The sequence below is a fragment of the Eubalaena glacialis genome, chromosome 3, assembly GCF_028564815.1.
Source record: "Eubalaena glacialis isolate mEubGla1 chromosome 3, mEubGla1.1.hap2.+ XY, whole genome shotgun sequence".
NCBI classification, from domain to species: Eukaryota; Metazoa; Chordata; class Mammalia; order Artiodactyla; family Balaenidae; genus Eubalaena; species Eubalaena glacialis.
In genome coordinates, this window is record NC_083718.1 from 80,557,719 (window position 1) to 80,577,577 (window position 19,859).

At 50.1% G+C, this 19,859-nt stretch overlaps 1 protein-coding gene across 2 annotated transcripts in view; it reads left to right on the plus strand.

Moving 5' to 3' along the window:
- The window catches only part of SMG5 (SMG5 nonsense mediated mRNA decay factor), a 28,401-nt gene that overhangs the window by 3,056 nt on the left and 5,486 nt on the right, over positions 1 to 19,859 (plus strand). The window contains exons 2-16 of one of the 2 annotated variants that reach the window (XM_061183310.1): positions 1,501 to 1,599; positions 2,124 to 2,247; positions 2,614 to 2,770; positions 4,702 to 4,791; positions 5,748 to 5,837; positions 6,546 to 6,624; positions 9,938 to 10,063; positions 10,169 to 10,237; positions 10,700 to 10,908; positions 11,612 to 11,749; positions 11,914 to 12,513; positions 14,514 to 14,689; positions 15,863 to 15,938; positions 16,646 to 16,821; positions 17,866 to 18,024. In XM_061183310.1, coding sequence (XP_061039293.1) covers positions 1,501 to 1,599; positions 2,124 to 2,247; positions 2,614 to 2,770; positions 4,702 to 4,791; positions 5,748 to 5,837; positions 6,546 to 6,624; positions 9,938 to 10,063; positions 10,169 to 10,237; positions 10,700 to 10,908; positions 11,612 to 11,749; positions 11,914 to 12,513; positions 14,514 to 14,689; positions 15,863 to 15,938; positions 16,646 to 16,821; positions 17,866 to 18,024 — 2,368 coding nt within the window. Of the gene's footprint in view, positions 1 to 1,500; positions 1,600 to 2,123; positions 2,248 to 2,613; positions 2,771 to 4,701; positions 4,792 to 5,747; positions 5,838 to 6,545; positions 6,625 to 9,937; positions 10,064 to 10,168; positions 10,238 to 10,699; positions 10,909 to 11,611; positions 11,750 to 11,913; positions 12,514 to 14,513; positions 14,690 to 15,812; positions 15,939 to 16,645; positions 16,822 to 17,865; positions 18,025 to 19,859 lie in introns of both variants that reach the window. The other variant, XM_061183311.1, reaches the window with a different exon arrangement.

Below are 19,859 nucleotides of genomic sequence, written 5' to 3' on the forward strand. Positions count from 1 at the left end.
TGCGGGATCTTTCATTGCGGCATGCGGGCTTCTCTCTAGTTGTGGCGTGTGGATTTTCTCTCTCTAGTTGTGGTGCGCGAGCTCCAGGGCACGTGGGCTCTGTAGTTTGCAGCACGCGGGCTCTCTAGTTGAGGCACGCAGGCTTAGTTGCCCCGTGGCATGTGGGATCTTAGTTCCCCGACCAGGGATCGAACCCACGTCCCCTGCATTGGAAGGCAGATTCTTTACCACTGGACCACCAGGGAAGTCCCAGAAGTTAGATTTTTTTACCCAGAACCACATAGCTGGTAAAAAGTAGAGCTAGGATTTGAACCCAGGCTGTCTGGTTCCAGAGCCTACACTTTATATTAAAGAAACAGTTCCTTCAGCAGGATCCAGGAGACCTTATAACTAAGCAGTTTAGGGACACCCTCCCCCTTTCTCTTACCCCATTATTCCAAAGCAGAATTTTATATTAGGAATGCCTTTCCTTTATGTCAGAGATAATAAGCCTTTGCATAATAATAATTTATTCATTCCACCGATATTTATTGAATGCCTACTGTATACCAGTGCTGTATATAAATTATTTCATTTAATCCTCACAACAGCCCTTTGAGGTAACTGCTGTTATTTCCATTTTTATGGATGTGGTAACTAAGGCTTAAAGAGGTAGGTAATTTTTTTTTTTTTTTTAATAAATTTATTTATTTATTTTTGGCTGCGTTGGGTCTTCGTTGCTGCGCGTGGGCTTTCTCTGGTTGCGGTGAGTGGGGGCTGCTCTTCATTGTGGTGCGCGGGCTTCTCATTGTGGCGGCTTCTCTTGTTGCGGAGCACGGGCTCTGGGCGCGCGGGCTTCAGTAGTTGTGGCTCACAGGCTCCGTAGTTGTGGCTCGCGGGATCTAGAGGGCAGGCTCAGTAGTTGTGGCGCACGGGCTTAGTTGCTCCATGGCATATGGGATCTTCCCGGACCAGGGCTCGAACCCGTGTTCACTGCATTGGCAGGCGGATTCTTAACCACTGTGCCACCAGGGAAGCCCGAGGTAGGTAATTTTGCCCAAAGTTATAGAGTTAGTAAGACACAGCCAGGTTCAAACCCTAGATGTTTTGCCTGGCATCACAGCCTATGCTCTTTCCATTGAGAGAGTCTACCTTCCCATATCACAGAGTTTCTCTACCTTGACACTGTTGACAGTTGGGGCAGGGTAGTTATGGTGGTAGACTGTCCCATGTATTGTGGGGTGTCTAGCAGCACACAGTAAGTGCCAATAGCAGTGCCTCTTCTTCCCCTCCCCCAGGTAGTGACAATCAAAAATGTCTTCAGCATTGTCAGATGTCTCCTGAGGGAACTGCTGTATCAGGATGGAGACTGTGTTCATCTTGTTTTGTACGGAGCTCAGTCTGCAGCCATTTGGTTTCCCCACCCCAAATTCTTTAGCTTTTCCTCTGTGATCAGTGTTCCAGCATCATAGGTGGACCATACACATGGCTCAGGGGCTCTTTGCCTATGTTTCCCTGCAGGGCCGTGGTGGAGGCTGTGCATCGACTTGACCTCATCCTTTGCAACAAAACCGCTTATCAAGAAGTGTTCAAACCAGAGAACATTAGCCTGAGGAACAAGTAAGCTGAGACTCTAAACTACACATTCTTACAGTTTCTTTATTCCTTTCCACCTGAAACCCTGTCACATATAGACACGTGTTCTCTTTTATCTCCTGACCTCATGGTACAATAATGGGGTATGACGTCTCTAGCCTTCCTAAGAGGGAGAGGGGATCCCTCACTCTCTGCAGCTTCTACATCTAACACCATTAGAATGGTGTTTGAGTTGGAGGAGTTGGCCATACTGCATAATGAAGGAAAGAAAGAGGAGATACAGAGGCAGAGTAAAAAGGAGAGAAAGGTGCAGGGAAAGAAATGAAGATTATTAAAATTCTTATTGCTCCTGCCTCTGTCTTTTGGGGCTCCCACTACCTTCCAGGACTGCTGTTGTCTTGGGTCCTACTGACTGACCCTGGATGTCTATTGGGAGGCACAGAGATTTGTCAGTCGGGGTGTTGGCAAATGCCTTCTTGTCCTCAGTTCTTGTGTCCCTCACCAAGGGATGGGCAGTCCCTCTCATGCGCTCCTCTACACCCTCCCAGGCTGCGTGAGCTCTGCGTCAAGCTTATGTTCCTGCACCCGGTGGACTATGGGAGGAAGGCTGAGGAGCTGCTGTGGAGAAAGGTGTACTACGAAGTTATCCAGCTTATCAAGACTAACAAAAAGGTAAGGGGAGGTCAAGATCTTGGCAAGATGTTTGTCTAAAGAGGGGAAGCTAAGGAAGAAAAGGACAGCTAGGCAAGTGGGCCAGAGTATGGTTGTAGATAGGGAAACCAAGGAAGAGATAGCAGAAAGGGAGGGAGTCATATGGAATTAGGATCAGGGAAGGAGGGGAGCCTGATCCCAGATGGGGAGACCAGAGAAGTAGATCTAAGGGTATAGGGGTAACATGTGAGTGAGAGGAGATGTGGATAAAGTTCCAGAGCCAAGAAGGTAAGTTTATTTCTTCAGGGAGATGAATATGATTAGGGATGGGGGAGCAGAATTCTGATCTTGTTGCTTAGCTAGCCCCTTCCCTTTCCCAATCTCCAGCATATCCACAGCCGGAGCACCTTGGAATGTGCCTACAGGACACACCTGGTCGCTGGTATTGGCTTCTACCAGCATCTCCTTCTTTATATCCAGTCCCACTACCAGCTAGAACTGCAGTGCTGCATCGACTGGACCCATGTCACCGACCCCCTCATAGGTCAGTGAAACCTGAAAGGTGGGCTCGAGGAGCAAGTTCATATGCTTCTACTTCTGGCCTTCTTATCCCTCAGGATCCATGTACCTTGTGACCCAGCCAGGCAGAGAGGATTCTAGAAGACCTACAAATGCTTCATGAAATTTGGATTTATCCAAACAAGCGTATGACTTGGGGTAAAGAGCTTAAGGAAAGAGAGAGAGATACCTCTTCAGTCTGGGATTGTAGACCGATGGCGAGTCGGGGAGGGAATGGAATGATCTAGAGTAGGTCTGGCACTGGAAGAGGTTATTAATAGCATTTTTTTTCTTCCAGTTGAATTTGGCTGGCATTTCTTTTAACTTTAGAGATTGTTTCCTAGTATTTGATGAAAGTATTAAAGTTTTTAGAAATGTTGGGGAAATCATGGACATTCTTTCAAGATAGTGCAAATCTCTTTTTGGCCTTCTGAGGTACTGGCAGCTATGGTGGTTTTCTCTTCAGTTCAGCTGTCCTTTAGAGCTCCTTCCCTCTTCCTCCAACTCCCCTTGCTCTCTATACCCCCTACCCTCCCCCAGCCCCATGCCCCTTCCCTCACCAGGACAAAGACATTCTGGGTCAGAGATGGAGGTTGTGCCTGCACCCCTATGTGGCAGCATTCTCTGGTCAGAAGCAGAGCACTGTATTTTGTACATTTAAAAACATTTAAAAACAAAACAATGGGGAATTCCCTGGCAGTCCAGTGGTTAGGACTTGGCACTCTCACTGCTGGGACCCCGGGTTCAATCCCTGTTTGGGGAACTAAAATCCTGCAAGATGCGCGGCGCAGCCAAAAACAAAACAAAACAAAACAAAACAAAATAACATTAATCCAAGGCAACATTTATAGGTGTTATACCAGATTGCCAGAGGGGTCCATAGCTTAAACAAAGATTAAGAACCCTTATTTCAAAGGGTCAGTTCCCCAAACCATTTTAGTTTTTCTCCATATTGATATTTCTTATTCAGCCAACTCAGCGATGTCTCTATAAAAAATATTAGGAAGGGCTGCTCAGAATGGGAGCTACACACCCAGGAGAGTGGCTGCAAAGTGGAACGGATAGGAGGATGGTCTCTGTAGCCAGGCTGCCAGTTGAATCCTGGCTCTGTCACTTACCTGCTGTGCAACTTTGATTTCTTTAACTGTAAAATGGAAGTAACAAGAGTAACTACCTCATGCGGTTGCTTTGAGGATTACTTAAGTTGATATTTTAATACACTTAGAACAGTACCTGGCACATGGGAAAACTGCCTGCCAAGTAGCTGAAGCTCTTTGAAGTTACAAGGCTGCCTGGGTGAAGGGAGAGGAGAGAGCCCATGCATATTTGGCTCTGGCCACCACCAGTCCTCAGGTCAGGCAAGATGACCTCATTTCCCTCATGGATAGACTCTCCATAGGCTGCCTTCTCTATGGACCTCCCACCAGGCAGAAGCCAGGAGCATTTACCTTGACCTCATTCAAATGCCATTCTTCCTGGGCAAGTTTCCCATCTTTACCCGAACCTTTTACCTTTAGGTGGGGAGCTGCTACCCAAGGCACCCACAACTGTACTGACACTTGAGCCTCACCTCTTCTTTCTAAAAGCCTTCCTATGATGACCTTTCACATGACCTTCCCCCAGGGAGCTGTCCTAGGTTGAGGACCATAGCCCATCTGTTCTAGTTCCTTTCTGTCTTGTGAATGACTCCTGCCTATGAGTTTCTGTGTCCCTACCTCTGTCTACCTGTGAGCCTGTGTCTCTATCTGTGTCCTAGATGGGTGTCTTCTCTGCCCCAAAAGGCCGTGTTCTAAAACTAGCCCTGGATTCTTTATTTCCTTTCTCCACCTAGGAAAGGTGTTTCCCCATAGGTAAGGACAGAGGAATGGGCTTATAAACATCTCTCTCTCTCTCTCTCTCTCTCTTTCTCTTTCTCAGGATGCAAGAAGCCAGTGTCTGCCTCAGGGAAGGAGATGGATTGGGCACAGATGGCATGCCACCGATGTCTAGTGTACCTGGGGGATTTGTGTAAGAATCCGAACCTTTCATTTTTCTCTGTTTTGGGCTACGAGACAGGCTCCGACTGCTCTTGTTGGTACCACCCTTTACGTGATTGGAGAGCAGGAGGAGCAGTTTGGCCTCTGATAACTTTTCCCCTCCAGTCTGTTTACAGTGTTTCCTTCTTTTCACTGTTCGTGCATGAGTCAAAAAGGATGGTGAATACACGAAGAAGGAAAATGTCTTTGCACTTTAAGAAAGTCAGGGTGATAACCTGGTTTCATTGGTGGGTTAGGAAGATTTTAATTTGATGTCTTTCTCCTTTGGGGTTTTCTCTTCATGGATTCCTAGAGGAATTGCAGTTAGACCTCAGGGAGGACTTACCTGCCTGAAATATGTTTCTCAGAATGGAAAAGTACTCTCTTGCTTTATGGCCCCTGGGTCTCTAGTCCTGATAGACAAAGGTTCTGTCATTAGGCTGCCAGTGTGTGGCTGTCAGATGCATTATCCTTTATTGATCTGAGGCTCGTCTCCCTGCCTCCATCCCACTCCTGGACCCTTTATAGGCAGGGGGCACAGAGAGAATCAGCTGTTTCACAGTAGATTGACCAAGTGTCATTAGTAGTGTCTTCTCTCTAGAACTGAGCAGTTGAATTCCAGAACCAAATATCAGAAGTCTTTTCAAGCATTTATATATGCTGCAGCCCCTTCATTGGGAAGAGATAATCAAGAAGAGCCTCTTTACTTTACAAACACTAAATATTCTTTACATTTTGGACCTACCAGCAAGGAAGAGAGAGTTGAACAATTTGCCCATAGTCATGCAGACTTAAGACTGTGCCAGAGACCCAAGCAGCCTGCCTTCTAGCTCAGGTATCTTCCTCCCGGGCTCTTACTACAGTTCTCCAGAGTAGACTCCCAGATGAGGGGAGGTTTTTCTGAAACACGGAATCATTGTATTTCTTTTCCTCCTCTCCCTCCTGCAGCACGATATCAGAATGAATTAGCTGGCGTAGACACTGAGCTGCTAGCTGAGAGATTTTACTACCAAGCCCTGTCAGTGGCTCCCCAGATTGGTAAGTGGACCCCCCCACTGGGGCCTCCCAACCCAGCAGCATTTTCCAAGAGGAAGACAATGTTGAGATGGCAGGCAGGCCATACTCACTTCCCCCTAGGTCCTTCCCACCCACTCTCAATTCTTTCATTCTTCACCTTGGTTCTGCATTCTGCCCCTTGTAACACACACTCAGAAGATGGTGGAAGGAGAAGAGAAATGGGAAAGTCTTGAACTAAGAAGGAAGGAGGCAGAAGAAGAGGGAGAGAGAAGATGGCTTCCCTGTCCCTGAGGTTTCTGTAGAAAGAGGAGACCGTGCTTCAGCTGCCCCCACGGAGGCACAGTGAGGGAAGGGATAAGGCTCCATTACAGGGAAAGATGGGGGTTAGCATGTAGGAAGGAGAACTCAGAGGTGAGAGACTGAGCTGGGATAGAGGAGAGGGCTCCATGGAGTTCAGTCAGCATTGGAAGAGGCACAGCTGCTGCTGAAGGAATGGCACCCATCAGTGCTGAAATCCCTGGTGGTCCAGGTGGGCTTAGACTGATAGGAAGTGACTCTAGAATAGATAACGCCCTGGAGGAGCAAGATTAAGCTGCTGATCACCTGAGACACCAGTGTCGCCTGCAGACCCACTGTTCTCCCCATGAGTTCTCTGATGCTTAACGTGGGTTGGGCCTTGCAGCTTTCGGTGAGTATTATGGCTACAGACTGACTTCTCTTTCCCTCCAGGAATGCCCTTCAACCAGCTGGGCACCCTTGCCGGCAGCAAGTACTATAATGTGGAAGCCATGTATTGCTACCTGCGTTGGTGAGTATTTGCCAGCTCTTTCCCCAGCCCTACTTTCATGTCTGCACAATTCCTGCTTTGTTTTCTCTCTTCCCTTTCTCCCTTTTCTAGCTCCTGGGTGAGATAGATAGGAGAATGCTAAGATTGAGGGGGTCCCTTCTCTCAGGGGCATCCTGACGCAGCTGTGCTGCTTTTCACACAGCCACCTGGACTTGTAGATACTTGGGCAGCTGAAGTAGCTGTCTGCTATCATGAAAAATAACAGGATTGCTGCCTTCCTGAAGAAGGAAATAAATTTGATATAGTTGATAAAATGGTACCAAAGTAGCCTCCGACAAGAACTTCAGAACTGTAGAGCTTCAGTGTCTTGAGGTGACAGAGATGACAGCATGGGGGGGACAAGTTTAACAGGGTGGATCACTGCTTCCCTGGATCTCACACTTAGCTCTTAGAATGAAAAAACAATTTTTTCAGGGCACCCAAAGTTGATTAGGCTTAGGTTACTAAGTCACCATAACCAAATGCACATGAGACTGACAGGTAAATGAGAATGCCATTGGTTAAGTTTTAGTGAGACATAAACTGCCAGGAAACTCACTGTTGCCACCTAATCAGGGCCAAAGTCTACTTGAGAAGCCAAATCTATCTCAGAAGAAGTTATATAGTGAATTGGGCTTCAAAGCCTAAAGGGAATAAGGGTGGTCTTCATAGCTTAAATGGTCAGCTACTAAGGTGTAAAGTAAAATAACCTAATTCTGCCTTCCTGGTCAAGGAAACCTGTTTCCGGTATCAACAAATATTTGCCCTGTTCCTTTAGTAGATCACTACAGACTGGCCTCCCATCACCTGTATTCATTTTTTTTTTTAATTGAAATATAGTTGATTTACAATGTTGTGTTAATTTCTGCTGTACAGCCAAGTGATTCAGTTATACATATATATACATTCTCCTTTATATTCTTTTGCATTATGGTTTATCACAGGATACTGAATATAGTTCCCTGTGCTATACAGTAGGACCTTGTTGTTTATCCATTCTATATGTATATAATAGTTTGCATCTGCTAACCCCAAACTCCCACTCCATCCCTCCTCCACCCCCACTTCCCCCTTGGCAACCACAAGTCTGTTTTCTATGTCTGTGAGACTGTTCCCGTTTCGTAGATAAGCTCATTTGTGTCATATTTTGGATTCCACATATAGGTGATATCATATGGTATTTGTCTTTCTCTGACTTACTTCACTTAGTGTGATAATTTCTAGTTCCATCCATGTTGCTGCAGACGACACTATTTCATTCTTTTTATGGCTGAGTAATATTTCATTGTATATATATATGTATCACATCTTTATCCATTCATCTGTAAATGGACATTTAGGTTGTTTCCATGTCTTGGCTATTAAAAATAGTGCTGCTATGAACATAGGGGTGCATGTATCTTTTTGAATTATAGTTTTGTCTGGATATATGCCTAGGAGTGGGATTGCTGGATCATATGGCAACTCTATTTTTAGTTTTTTGAGGAACCTCCATACTGTTTTCCATAGCGGCTGCACCAATTTACATTCCCACCAATAGTGTAGGAGGGTTCCCTTTTCTCCACACCCTGTCCAGCCTTTGTTATTTGTGTATTCATTCTTGAATATGATTACCAGGTTTATAACGTCCCACTGCATCTTTCCCATTCCTTGTGTGCCTTCCAGGGAATGCCCCCCTTACTTGTCCTGGATCCCTCATCACATTCATAATCATGATTTAGGGTGAATCACTTTCAAAGAGAGCCAAGCACACCCAGGTTTGGGAGGTGCCAAATAAGGTCCTCCTCTACTATGCTTAAACAATTATATCTCATGGTTTGTGGGTTAGGCATTTGGCTAGGGCTCAGTTTGGCAGTTCTCCTCCTGGTGGCATTGTCTAGGGTCAGTCAGTGGTATTTGGCTGATTTGGGGGTCTGATATGTCTGGAGGGTTGGTTCATCTGGACCCCTCTCCCTCTCCATATAGTCTCAGGGCCTCTCCATGTGGTATCTTCCTCAGGGTAGATGGACTTCTTACATAGTGGCTCAGGGCTCCAACAGCAAATAATGACCCAAGAAACTTGGAAGTAGGGTCTGCCAATCTCTTAAGGCCTGGGCCTGGCAACTGGTGGAGTCACTCCTACATCATTCTCTTGGTCAAAGCAGTTGCATAGTCGTTGTCTCCCACCCTCACCCCCTGCCAAGATTTAAGGGGAGGTGACACAGAACCCACTTCTCAGTGGAAGGAGTATCAAAGAATTTGTAGCTATATTCACCACTGACGTGTATTTCTTCTTTTCTATCACTGCTTTTTGTAATTAAAAGACGTTTCAAAAAACAAGACATTTTTTAAAAAGTATAGCATGCTGTTAAGTTCATAGGCTTTGTGGTAAGACAGACTTGGGTTGGAGACTCAGCTCTACTATGTTTTAGCTATGTGACCATTGTTTTATTGATTGATTGATTGCCACGTTGGGTCTTCGTTGCCTCGTGTGGGCTTTTCTCTAGTTGTGGTGAGCGGGGGCTACTCTTTGTTGCAGTGCACGGGTTCTCATTGCGGTGGCTTCTCTTGTTGGGGAGCACGGGCTCTAGGCACCCGGGCTTCAGTAGTTGTGGCACACGGGCTCAGTAGTTGTGGCTTGTGGGCTCTAGAGCGCAGACTCAGTAGTTGTAGCGCACGGGCTTAGTTGCTCCGCGGCATGTGGGATCTTCCCAGACCAGGGCTCGAACCCATGTCCCCTGCATTGGCAGGCGGATTCTTAACCACTGCGCCACCAGGGAAGTCCGCTATGTGACCTTTGCATTATATTTGATCTCTCAGGCTTTATTTCCTCATCTGTAAATGTGCACAATAGTAGGGTACAGTGCCTGACACAGAGTGGGGTGCTCAGTACATATTTGCATTTGAATGAATGTCGTGAGGATTAACTGAAGTAGTGTATGTAAATATCCTTGCACATAGTAAATGCTTGTTAAATGCTACCTATTAAGTGCTGTGTGTTTTAAGAAAGATGAAGGATAGTGTATTTCAGGGATGGTAACTAAGTTAAGTTTGTAACATTGAGTGGGATTAATTGTCCCATTTCTAGATACAGAGGAGATGCAGACGTCATCATTACTCTGATTAATCTGGAAGTTGTATGTGTGTATTTTATTAGGAAAGATAGCTTTCACCCTGAGTACATACATGGAAGGGGAGGCTGGGGGCAGCCTGTATTGACTACAAACAGTGCTCCCTAAATCCCTGGAAGACTGACATTTCCCCTCTCCACCTCTGCCTCTGCCAACACTCAGTAGCTCACCTCTGTCTCCTTCAGCATCCAGTCGGAAGTGTCCTTTGAGGGGGCCTATGGGAACCTCAAGCGGCTGTATGACAAGGCAGCCAAAATGTACCACCAGCTGAAGAAGTGCGAGACTCGGAAGCTCTCTCCCAGCAAGAAGCGGTGAGTGGGGCCTGTGGGAAGAGGGGGTCTTTCTGCAGTTGGTGTAGTAGGACCTTAGGAACTCTGGAGCTGTTCACCATTTACCTTGGGCTCCTCTCATTTCAGATGTAAAGACATTAAGAGGTTGCTGGTGAACTTTATGTATCTGCAAAGCCTCCTGCAGCCCAAAAGCAGGTGAGTGGAAGAGAGTGTGAGCAAGAACTGTGTCCTGTGAGCCCCATCCACGATGGCTTCTTTATGGCAGGGGACTTGAAGAGGAGGGAGTGGGCTGGTGAATTCTGCCTTTTGATTGGAAATTCTTTAGCTGGTTAGTCCTTTCTTGGCATCCCTCACTGTCTCACCCTAGGTTCTGTGCCCATTCTCTGGGTGGCTTACCCTCTGGCACAGTGGGTGCTTACTAGATGTTGAAGGAATGGCCGAATGGGAAGCCTACCCACATCCCTTCCACTGCGTGTCTGCCCTTCCTGTGTTATTCTGTTTGCTTTGGAGACCAGCCAGCGCTGATTCCCCCTGCTCCTCTTTCTGAAGTCTCCCCTAAGGATCCTGTGGTCTTTTCTCTGAATCCTGTATTCCCAACTCTTTTTGCCTGCCCCAGCCCCCATCACTGACCTCCCCTGTTATCCTGCCCTTCCATAGCTCTGTGGACTCAGAGCTGACATCACTTTGCCAGTCAGTCCTGGAGGACTTCAACCTCTGTCTCTTCTACCTGCCCTCCTCACCCAACCTCAGCCTGGCCAGTGAGGATGAGGAGGAGTATGAGAGTGGATATGCTTTCCTCCCGGACCTTCTCATCTTTCAAATGGTCATCATCTGCCTTATGGGTGTGCACAGCTTGAAGAGAGCAGGTAACTCTCCCTCTGTCCCTCATTTCTCCCCGACTGGCTTCTGGGATCCTCACTACCCTTTTCTGCAGCTCCTTATCCATAAACTTGCTTCCACAAGCAGTCCCTTCACTACCTGTGTCGCTGCCTGGCTGTGGGAGAGAGGGGCAAGGAACCCTGCCCTAAAGAAGCTCCTAGTGAATGAACAAAGGCAACAGCGTATTCCCATCCCCTCCACCCCCCTGCACCCACAAACACACGTACCCTTGGCCAGGACCCAGGCAGACACAGTGGTTGAGATGCTTAGCTGATGATCCAGATGGAATTCAGACTTGCTGGGGGTGGGGGCAGTTAGGCAGTTCTGGAAACCTTTCTGCCGGAGGTGTATGTAGAGCAAAGTTGGATGGAAGGGAGGGAGAGGCAGGGCTGGGTGCGAAGATGCTTGGGGCATATGGGGAGACGCTTGCGTGAAGGCATCAAAGCCAGGGAGGATGAGATGGGACAAGAGCATCCATGAGCTTACATGAGGAAGCAGGATGAGCTGGCACATTCCACATTACAGGATGAGAGTGAAGAGACCTGAGAAGTCTTTTTTTACCTTAGAGGAAGTTTTCAGAGGTAGTTGGATCCTTGGAAGGGTTGAGAACAGGTGAGATGAGGTTGGAATTAATGGAGCCTACTCCTCTTCAGGGCCCTGGGCCCCTAATGCTGGCTTTCCTGGTTTTAGGATCCAAGCAGTACAGTGCAGCCATTGCCTTCACCCTGGCCCTCTTCTCCCACCTTGTCAATCATGTCAACATACGGCTGCAAGCTGAGCTGGAAGAGGGCGAGAATCCTGTCCCGGCATTCCAGAGTGATGGCACAGGTGCAGGCACGGGGGAGGTTGTGACTGTGGAAAGGTTAGCATGGGGCGTGGGGATCGTGGGAGGGGAACACAGGTGTGGCGGGGGAGGTGCTGTCAAAGAGCACCTGCCAGTGTCCTCGTTCCGGTTTGTCCCTAGGCCCCACCTGACCATCCTCTTTCCACAGATGAACCAGAGTCCAAGGAACCCTTGGAGAAGGAGGAGGAGCCGGGTCCTGAGCCTCCTCCTGCAGCATCTCAAGATGGCGAGGTCAGAAAGAGCCGGAAGTTCTCCCGCCTCTCCTGCCTCCGCCGCCGGCGCCACCCACCCAAAGCTGGTGATGACAGTGACCTGAGTGAAGGCTTTGACTCAGACTCGAGCCATGACTCAGCCCGGGCCAGTGAGGGCTCAGACAGTGGCTCCGACAAGAGCCTTGAAGGTGGGGGAACGGCCTTTGATGCCGAGACAGATTCAGAAATGAACAGCCAAGAGTCCCGATCAGACCTGGAAGATATGGAGGACGAGGAAGGGACACGGTCCCCAGCCCTGGAGCCACCTCGGGCCAGGTCAGAGGCTCCTGAATCCCTCAACGGCCCACTGGGCACCAGTGAGGCCAGCATTGCCAGCAATCTACAAGCCATGTCCACCCAGATGTTCCAGACTAAACGCTGCTTCCGACTGGCCCCCACCTTCAGCAACCTGCTCCTCCAGCCCACCACCGAAGCTCCCACCTTGGCCAGCCGCAGGCCCTGTGTCAATGGGGATGTGGACAAGCCCTCAGAGCCAGGTACTTGGGCCTCTCTTCATCATCTTGCTCTGGTCCTCACCTCCATACCATCGGCATTCATCTGAGAGGGGCCACTTTTTTCTCTGTTTGAGTACCTCTCATCCCCACCCTCACTGCTTTGCTTTTGGCTTCTGCCTGTAGTGTGGCCTGGAGTTTTTTCCTGGGAATCCCCTCTGCTGCTCACTTCCTTATTCTCAGCTCCCAGCTGATTTCGTGGTCTTATTCTCCTCCCACTCCCACGTTGCCCCGTGGGTTTGGGGCTTTACTCCCCACACAGCACTGCAGCTGTAACTCCCTCCCGTGCCATCCCAGGTCCTACCAGGGCTCCTGGAAGCTAGAAAAACCAGCACCCACCAGGGCAGGTGGATTAGAATGAGACTTTTCTCCTGAGGGTCTTCCCCTGAGGTGCAAAGGGCGCACCTGGTCAGCAGCAGCAGTGAACATTTGCGGCATCTACTCTATGCCAAGCACTAAGTTGGATTTTTTGGGGGGTCTTATCTAATTTTCACAGCAGTCTTGTGGTGGAAGAGTTATCATCCGTATTCTAAATTCTGTTCTTTACCTCCAGGCTTCTGTGCACAGTGCTCCTTTGGTCTGGAACGTACTTTTCCTCCCTTGCCCCGAGCCTATTGCTTGGCTAATTCTCACTCTAGATTTTAGCTTAAAAGTCACTTGGTCTGGGATTCCTCCAAGGGTAGGCTTCTCGTGAGCTCCTGTAGACTCTGCACCTCGGCAACTTCCAGCCTTTTCCCACTCAAGTGACATTGTCCGTTGACTTGTCTGTCCGTCCCCTGCAATACCACGAGCCTCTTGAGGGCAGGGCAGTCCATGTTTTGTCTGTCGCTGTATTTTCATTACCTAACACAGTGCTTGGCACATGGTTGGGACTTAGAATGAACAAAAGAAATGAGGAAGCTGATGCTCAGAGTTGGAGTGTGAACTACTTAGTGTTCTAACCTGCAAACTTGAAGAGCTAGGAGTTGGAAGTAGTTCTTTTAATTCTGTACCCCTTTTCTCCCCACCTGTAGCTCACTTCTGTCTGCCCTGCCTTTTGCACAGTATAGGCACATCATAAATATCAGTTGAGTGAGTAGCTGTAGACCTCACAAATTAGCTCGTTTGTTTTTTTTTTAAATTTATTTATTTTATTTATTTATTTTTGGCTGCGTTGGGTCTTCGTTGCTGTGCACGGGCTTTCTCTAGTTGCGGTGAGCAGGGGCTACTCTTTCGTTGTAGTGCACGGGCTTCTCATTGCGGTAGCTTCTGTTGCTGCAGAGCACGGGCTCTGGGGCACGCGGGCTTCAGTAGTTGGGGCACGTGGGCTCTAGAGTGCAAGCTCAGTAGTTGTGGCGCACGGGCTTAGTTGCTCCGCGGCATGTGGGATCTTCCCGGACCAGGGCTCGAACCCATGTCCCCTGCATTGGCAGGCAGATTCTTAACCACTGCGCCACCAGGGAAGCCCCTTAGCTCGTATTTTAAAAGGCACCAGGGGGGCTTCCCTGGTGGTGCAGTGGTTGGGAGTCTGCCTGCCGGTGCGGGGGACGCGGGTTCGAGCCCTGGTCTGGGAAGATCCCACATGCCGCGGAGCGACTAGGCCCGTGAGCCACAATTACTGAGCCTGCGCGTCTGGAGCCTGTGCTCTGCAGCGGGAGAGGCCGCGATAATGAGAGGCCCGCACACCACGATGAAGAGTGGCCCCCGCTTGCCGCAACTAGAGAAAGCCCTCGCACAGAAACGAAGACCCAACACAGCCATAAATAAATAAATAAAACCCAAAAAGTTAAAAAAAAAAAAAAAAAAAAAAGGCACCAGGTTCTTGGCTTAAAAACAACCAGTTAGTGGGCCTAGAAAAGTTAGGCAGGGGCCTGATTCCTCTCTTCTCACATCAGAATTCTTCAGAAGAGTCCAAGCAGGTTGGGGCATGCTCCCCCCACAGAGCCGAAGCCTGTTGCCATGTGCCTACTAGTCGCTTATCCTGGTTCTCTGTCACCCACCCCCAGCCTCTGAAGAGGGCTCTGAGTCGGAGGGAAGTGAGTCTAGTGGGCGCTCCTGTCGGAATGAGCGCAGCATCCAGGAGAAGTTGCAAGTCCTGATGGCCGAAGGCCTGCTTCCTGCTGTGAAAGTCTTCCTGGACTGGCTACGGACTAACCCCGACCTCATCATTGTGTGTGCGCAGGTGTGTCACTCCACTCCCACTGCTCTCCGTCAGGTCCCGAGGTGTTAGGGGAGGGCGCCAGCCGGGATGGGGTGTGGGAATCCCCTCAGGTGGGCTGGTCAAGACAAAAGTTATTGTCAGGCACCTGCTCTGTGCTGGCTCCAAGTGCTTTTTACGGGCCAAGGATTAGGCATGACCTTTGCCCTCACAGAGCCTGTGGCCTGGGCTGGGATACAAATTTTGTGGACTGGGAAAATGAGAGCACTGCTTATTCTGCTTTGTGTCCCCAGCGCCAGGCATAATGCCTGCCATTATGAGTAATGTCTATGGCAGTATGTGTTCAAGGGCTAACCTGGATAGGTGAACACCGGAGTCCAGAGAAAGGAGAGAGCACTGAGTAGTGACAAGAGAGATGAGACTGGGAAGTGACAGGATGTTCAGACAAGGTGCAGGTGTTGTGAGCAGAGAAACAGCTTAAAGAGAGTCCTGTAGCTGGAGCGAGTGGTGTCAGAGGCGGGCTGCCATGGAGACTGGTTGGTGTGATTGTGACCTCTTCCTTCCTTTCTCAGGTTCAGAGTCTTAATCTTGAGCCTCCAGTGCCCTGAGGCTTTTCTTCAGTGTTGCTTTATTCCAGTAGCACACCTGCCTGCTGTGGAAGACCCTTTTCCCTGCAGGTGGCCCTCTTCCCTAGATGAGGGAGTGTAGGTCAGGGCCAGGCACGACCTTGGGCACGTGCTTGCGCCTGATGACAGCAGTTAGTCATTGTTCGTCTTCGAGGGCCGTGCGGTGAAGATGGGGGTGCAGGTCACATCCCCAGAGAGGCGGCCCAGTGTGGGCACGTGGAGGGCTGAAAGGAAAAGTTTGTGCTAGACAGGGAGAAGCTTCCTCCAACGCTCTAGCTTTTTCCACTACCAAGATCCAGAGGGTTTCTCCTGTGGTTTCACGCCTTCCCTTTTCATGAAGCCTTCAGCGGTTGATGAAGTTCAGTGAGGCTTCATGGTCCCCTTCTTCATTCCTCCCTGTTTTCCAAGTCCTCCGTGAGCCCCCCTTGGCCTCTTTTGTTAATTTTTCTCCCAAACGCTTCTAGGCCTGTGACCATAGCCCCAGACCCCCCAGATATAGTGCTTTTCTTGTTCACTGCCAGCCTCCAGCACCGCCCCAGCTGAAGCCTTCCTCTTCTCTCTCTCCCTCAAGAGCTCTCAAAGTCTGTGGAACCGCCTGTCTGTGTTGCTTAATCTGTTGCCAGCTGCTGGTGAACTCCAAGAGTCTGGTGAGTGAGTCCCTGGCACTGTCCTCCCTCTCTCTCTCCCTCACTGGCCCCACAAAGCCCGCCTCCCCCTTCCTGGTAACCTGGCCCTTAGGGTAAGGAGGTTAATGGGATTCACTGCCTAGCCTCCCTAACACACAGCAGTCATTGTGGTCTGGGCCTCTCTGGTTTCCTGCCCCAACACTGCCCCACTGTGGGCAGGTGGCCTGGTCCACCAGGGAGTGTGCTCCCTGGGGAAGGCAGTGGAGTGGCAAGAGCAGAGTGAGGGGAGCCTGTGAGCCAGCCCCAGTCACTGGTGTGGCACCGATGCCTTCCTCATTGAGAATTGACCTTGACCTTCAGAGCCCATCTGTCTGGTTCATCCCCTCCTGCCACCTTCCAGCTGGAAATCACCTTCTCCTACCTCTGGACTCACCCAAGGGCAATCCATTCCTTCTTCCAGAGCTCCTCCTCTCACATCCATCCTAGTGTGATTGTGCCTCTGTCAGGGGGCCGTCCCAGTCTGAGCGGTCCTCTAACCCTCCCAGCTCTGGTCTCCTAAAGCTCTGCCTGACGGCCCTGTGCACCCATCTCCCCTTTCCTCCCCCCACCGCTCCCCACCTTGTGTCCGAGGAGTATGTCCTGCCTCCCAGCCTCTGAGGAAGGACTGTGTCCCTCTGACTGGGGGCTCCCACAGGGCAGGTGGTCTCATGTGTCCTCTTTCTCCCCAGGCCTGGTCCTGTGTCCTGAGGTCCAGGATCTTCTTGAAGGTTGTGAACTGCCTGACCTCCCGTCTAGCTTGCTGCTCCCAGAGGACATGGCACTTCGCAACCTGCCTCCCCTCCGGGCTGCCCACAGACGCTTTAACTTTGAAACGGATCGGCTCTTGCTCAGCACCTCAGAAGAGGTGAGGATATCATTTCTCACGCCACAAGCTCTGTTGTTCATCAGACTCAGTAGCAAAGCAGGGGCTCAGGGCTGGAGGGGGCGGGCAGGCACCCCTTCCATCCAGACAGGGAGCATGTCCCTGGGGCTGCAGCTGTGAGTCCTTTTTCACTCGGTGAACCATTTGGACTTCCTTTCCTTCTTGGCAGGATGTCCTTCCACAGGTCTGCTGTTGGTAGTGTCTCCCTTTGTAGAACAAGCCTCCTTCCCCTTTCTCCACCTTTTGGAGAGGACAAAACAAGTAAATTATTAGGGCTTTGAAATCTCTATTGGTCTCTTTTCTCTTCTGAGCCCAGCCTCCTCTAAGCTGACCAGCAAACAGTCAGAAAGTTGGAGCTGGAAGGGAATGTGCTACCCATTTAGTCCAGTGACTTTCACCCTTGAATCTGTGTCACCACGTGGGCCGTCTTGGGGGCAGCAAAGGGAAGCCAAGAGGACAGGCGTCCCAGCCCCCGTCCCCAACACAAACACACACACACACACAAACACACACACACACACACACACAGACACCACCCCCACCCCCGCGTTGGTTCCTCCTTCTCCAGCTTGGCTTGATAGTCTGTTTTATATTTTAGCATTCTAGATAAGATTTTTGTTTGATGGGGAAAGAAGGATTTTGCTGACCAAAAACATAAGTTGGAAATGGTGATCTAGTTTGTCCTTTCATTTTACACGTTAGGATCTGAGACCCAGAGAAAGATGGCATAAGAACCCAGGTCTTGTCACTCCCAGCCTGTGTCCTTGTCTCTTTCTTCTCAGCCCTGAGTCCTGCTTCTCTAGTCCTTCTGGGAGTTTCCTCGCCCTACTTGCTCACTCCTTTTCCAGTAGCTAGAGGCCCTGCGCCTCGGCGCTCCTCTTTTCCACCCCACAGACCACAGGCCTTACGAGGGAGCCCATGTTGCTGAGTTGGCTGGGCTGGCAGGGACAGCGGAGGGGAGGAGCCGGGGGCCAGCGGGCCTGGAGGGCCCTGCTCAGCCGGGCCGCCTCCCATGTCTCCTCACAGACGGTCGTGCGCATCTGCTGCATCCGCAGCTTTGGCCACTTCGTTGCCCGCCTGCAAGGCAGCATCCTGCAGTTCAACCCAGAGGTTGGCATCTTCGTCAGCATCACCCAGTCTGAGCAGGAGAGCCTGCTGCAGCAGGCCCAGGCCCAGTTCCGCATGGTGAGTCAGGCCTCCCCTCCCACGGGCTCACTGAGAAACCCAGGGTCAGAGGCTCAGACACACTGGTGGTCCTCGACTGAAGAACCTGGGCATTGGGGCCGGGGAGACTGAGCCTGGGGAGGGAACTGAGGGCTGATAGGGAGTGAGAGTTGCTTTGAGCAGGGGCAGCCTGGCACCGGGCCTGTATGTAGACTGACTGGGGATTGAGGGCCATCTCTGTCACCTCCTAGTCTGAATTGAGCAAGTCACTTAACCTTGCTAATTCTGTTTCCTCATCGGTTACACAGGAATAGTTGAATCAGCTTTATGGGGTTGCTGTGACTGTGGAATGATAGTGAATGGCAGGCACTTTGCACTTTGCATTATGGAGTGTGTGCTGTGGAGTATGTGTGCTCAGCAAAATGCTCCTTTCCCTTCCCTTTTCGAGGGATGAAGACTGAGGAATGGAGGGATCCTGGCATCAGACACCATGCAGGAACCCTCCCATCCCACAGAAGCCCCAAAGAGTAGGAGGTAGCCTGTGTTACCTCTTTTCCAGTCAGTCATTCATTCCACAAATATTTAATGAGAATCTGCTTTGTGCCAGACCCGTCAGTATCCTAGGCGTGAGGGTTACAGCAGCAAACAAGACAGGCTTTTCTCTTGTGAGGCTAATACTTTGTGAGCAAGACTGTGGGTTCTTTAGTGGGGCCTGCACAACCCTGGGCGTGTTGTCCGCCCCAGCTAAGTGGCACCAGTACATTTGGGGGGGTGGTGTCTGGCGCGGGAAGCACGGCCCACGTGTCTTGGCAAGCCCAGGGGTTCTTCTTCATCTCAAGCCAGTCTCCTCCCCCATGTTCTTCCTTTCCCCAGCCCCAGGCTCCCCGACCTCTGAGCACCCCCTTCCTGTGGATGGGAAGGGGCACAGTCTCCCCAGAAACCCCCCTCCTTGCTGCCTTAAAAGCAAGCACGTTTTGTTAAAAACTAACCTTTTGTGTTAAGACTTTCATTGCTGTTGCGTAGGGGAAAACACAGGGGGTTACAAAAATAATTATGGGAAAGTCACACAGCTTTGAAAAATGTTAGAGTGTTTGCAGGCATTTCCTCTGGCCTAAAGCTCCCAAAGACGACTCCTGGGGGCACGGAATACTTGAAAGCCCCTCTGGTGTGGTGCTAGACACCACAGGCCACGGTGGACCCAGGCCACACTGCCTGCTGGGACTGCCTCCTGCTCTGCCTGAGTCACGTTTCCACCCCAAGGGGTTTATCCCCTGGCAGCAGCAGCGTGGTCCTTGTCATATTGCTATCTCCCATCATTTATCGAGAGTTTTCCATGTGCAAAGCTGCTTTGCATGTGACATCTCATTTAACCCTGTAACAGCCCTGTGAGGTGGGTGCTTGCAGCCTCATTTTATAGACGAGGAAGCGCAGAATGACAAAGGAGGAGGTATCGGTGGCAGAGCCAGGGCTCTGGAATTGGAAAGACCAGGCTCTTGTCCTTGTTCTAAGCTGCTGTGGGAGCTTAGCTTCTCTGCAAGCCAGGCGGGGCGCTGCTCCTACTCTCTGGGCTCTAGTGTCTGCCTGGTTTAGGGACCCCTCTTTCCCAATGGGTCTGGTCTTCTGCCTCCCTTCTTTGCTTTCTCTACCAGAGTTTCTCGAAGGGGACACTCCGCAGGCGGGTAAGAGGTGGACACTTCATAACCATAGTATAATTATCAAAACTAAGAAGTTAGGATTGGTACAGTCGTGTTAACTATAGACTTTATTCAGATTTCACTAGTTTTCCTGTAAATGTCTATTTTCTTTTTCAGAATCCCACATTACGTTTGATTGTTTTAATGTCTCCTCAGTCTTTC